The sequence below is a fragment of the Cryptomeria japonica genome, chromosome 2 (assembly GCF_030272615.1).
Source record: "Cryptomeria japonica chromosome 2, Sugi_1.0, whole genome shotgun sequence".
Taxonomy (NCBI): domain Eukaryota; kingdom Viridiplantae; phylum Streptophyta; class Pinopsida; order Cupressales; family Cupressaceae; genus Cryptomeria; species Cryptomeria japonica.
The window spans coordinates 143,912,974-143,914,757 of record NC_081406.1 but is presented as its reverse complement, the minus strand read 5'-3'; the positions used below and the strand labels follow the sequence as shown (position 1 = coordinate 143,914,757).

At 43.2% G+C, this 1,784-nt stretch overlaps 1 protein-coding gene across 1 annotated transcript; it reads right to left on the bottom strand.

The window, feature by feature from the left end:
• Positions 1 to 323: 323 nt before the first annotated feature.
• LOC131071386 (uncharacterized) lies at positions 324 to 1,016 on the bottom strand. The gene is made up of 2 exons (XM_058007202.2): positions 831 to 1,016; positions 324 to 512 (listed from the first exon to the last, which is right to left on the bottom strand). The coding sequence occupies exons 1-2, from the start codon at positions 1,014 to 1,016 to the stop codon at positions 324 to 326; spliced, it is 375 nt and encodes a 124-aa protein (XP_057863185.2).
• Positions 1,017 to 1,784: the final 768 nt, after the last annotated feature.

The window sequence follows — 1,784 nt, the reverse complement described above, 5'->3', positions numbered from 1 at the left end:
GAAATAAGGGCCAAGTATGCTGGCCCATTCCTCCTCCACCTCCAACACCGCTCCCCCCACGGCTTCCACATCTTCTTCCCTCACGAAACCCTCCAGTTTCTCCACACAAGCTTCCTTCGACGATAGAACATCAACCAATAGGCACAAGATAATCTCGTAAATATAGCCGTTGCACCAGTGCCTCTCCTCACTGAATGCGTCATCGAGCAATCCCTGAATGGCTTTTTGGCCTTCGATGTCTATGTGAAATAGGTGTTCACATTGGGCTTCCAGGGTCTCCTCACGACAGAGGCAACTTAGACCGAACCTATGCACCATCTTGCTTATTTAGAACATCGCACTCCGCTTTGGCTTCTCTTTGCTATAAAAAGCTCTAGAACTTCTAGAACCCTCCAGTCCCTTTCCACTACCTTCTTCTTCCTCTCACGAGATTTCAAAACCAGAATGTGAATGCTGAAGCTTCTTCTGTCACCCCGCGTGAACAAAACAGATAAGAGCGTATCCCTCTCATCCTAAGAACAAAAAAGGCATAAATTTTATCCTATTCCTGACCTTGGAATATGAGCATTGTCCTCGAACAATCTTTGCTGAAGATCTCTGTTTCCTGAACGCGCAGGCGACAAGACTGCTAGCAGAGTCTTAGCTAACCTGTGATTAGCAAGGACGTCCGCTACTCGATTACCTTTGTGGAAGGTATGTTGAATGTGGTAGTCCGTGAATTTTTGTAAATGTCCATAAATTCTTGGGAGCCAAGCGTTTAACCACTAATTCATGAAACGTTGATTGACGATCCCGCTTAGAATGACTTTTGAGTCCCCTTCAATCACCACCTTCGTGATACCATTAGCAGTCACCCATTTAAGTCCTTCCTCTAAAGTGGTGATTTCTGCAATATTATTGGAGACAAATCCCGCTTGGCCACATATTTCCCCAACTAAGTTTCCCTCCTCATCTCTGATGACCGCTCCAAAGCCAGATAATCCCGAGTTTCCCTTGCTAGCTCCATCAAAGTTCATTTTTTCCATCCGATAGGGGGAGGCTTCCACTCAACCTTTCTTCGCTCTATTGATTTGACTCCTTGGGTGTGGCTAATGCTTTGTTTAAGCTTCCATACTTGCTCCATCTCCATATCCCACTTAGAATAGTATTTAAATTTGCTGCCGAAGATCTTACCATTGATTGTTTCTTCTATAGCCACTTGAATTTTATTGATCAAAATATTGACCTGCAACTCTTCCTCCCTGAAAATCCTTCTATTTCTCTCCTTCCGCACGTGCTAGACCACCAATGATGGGCTAGAGATCCACAAGCTTCCCCATTTTGAATGCTTGCCCCCCGTTGGCCAAGCAAAGATGAAATCTTTGAAAGAACAGTTATAAACCATATAGTTTTGGAGTTGCAGCTGCAGCCAATCCCAACACTTCCTAGAAAAAGATCAATTGTACAATAAATGATCTGCCGATTCTTCCTCATTTTTGCAAAGGCAACATCTATTAGGCCCCTCTATACCTATTAATTTCAGTCTGTCACTTGTAAGGATTCTTCCATGCAAGGTGATCCAAAGAAATGCCCCTGCTTTGGGTAACACCCATTTGTTCCAACATAAGGCGGTAGGCCAATTACCATCTTTCTGCCTCTTTCTTTGTAATTCATAACCCAAACTAACCTTATAATTCCTTGATTTAGCAACATTCCAAATAAGGGTATCTGTTTCAGCTATCATGTAGATAATTCTCCTTTTGAGGATATTGGCCACCTTTACACTATTTGCATTCTCCATATCA

Bases quoted from the DNA above. Each gene is read 5' to 3' on its own strand.
- LOC131071386 (XM_058007202.2), bottom strand. From the start codon at position 1,016: ATGAACTTTGATGGAGCTAGCAAGGGAAACTCGGGATTATCTGGCTTT. The intron at 513-830 runs GTGGTGATTGAA...TTTTGTTCTTAG, and splicing joins CTGCTAATGGTATCACGAAG to GATGAGAGGGATACGCTCTT.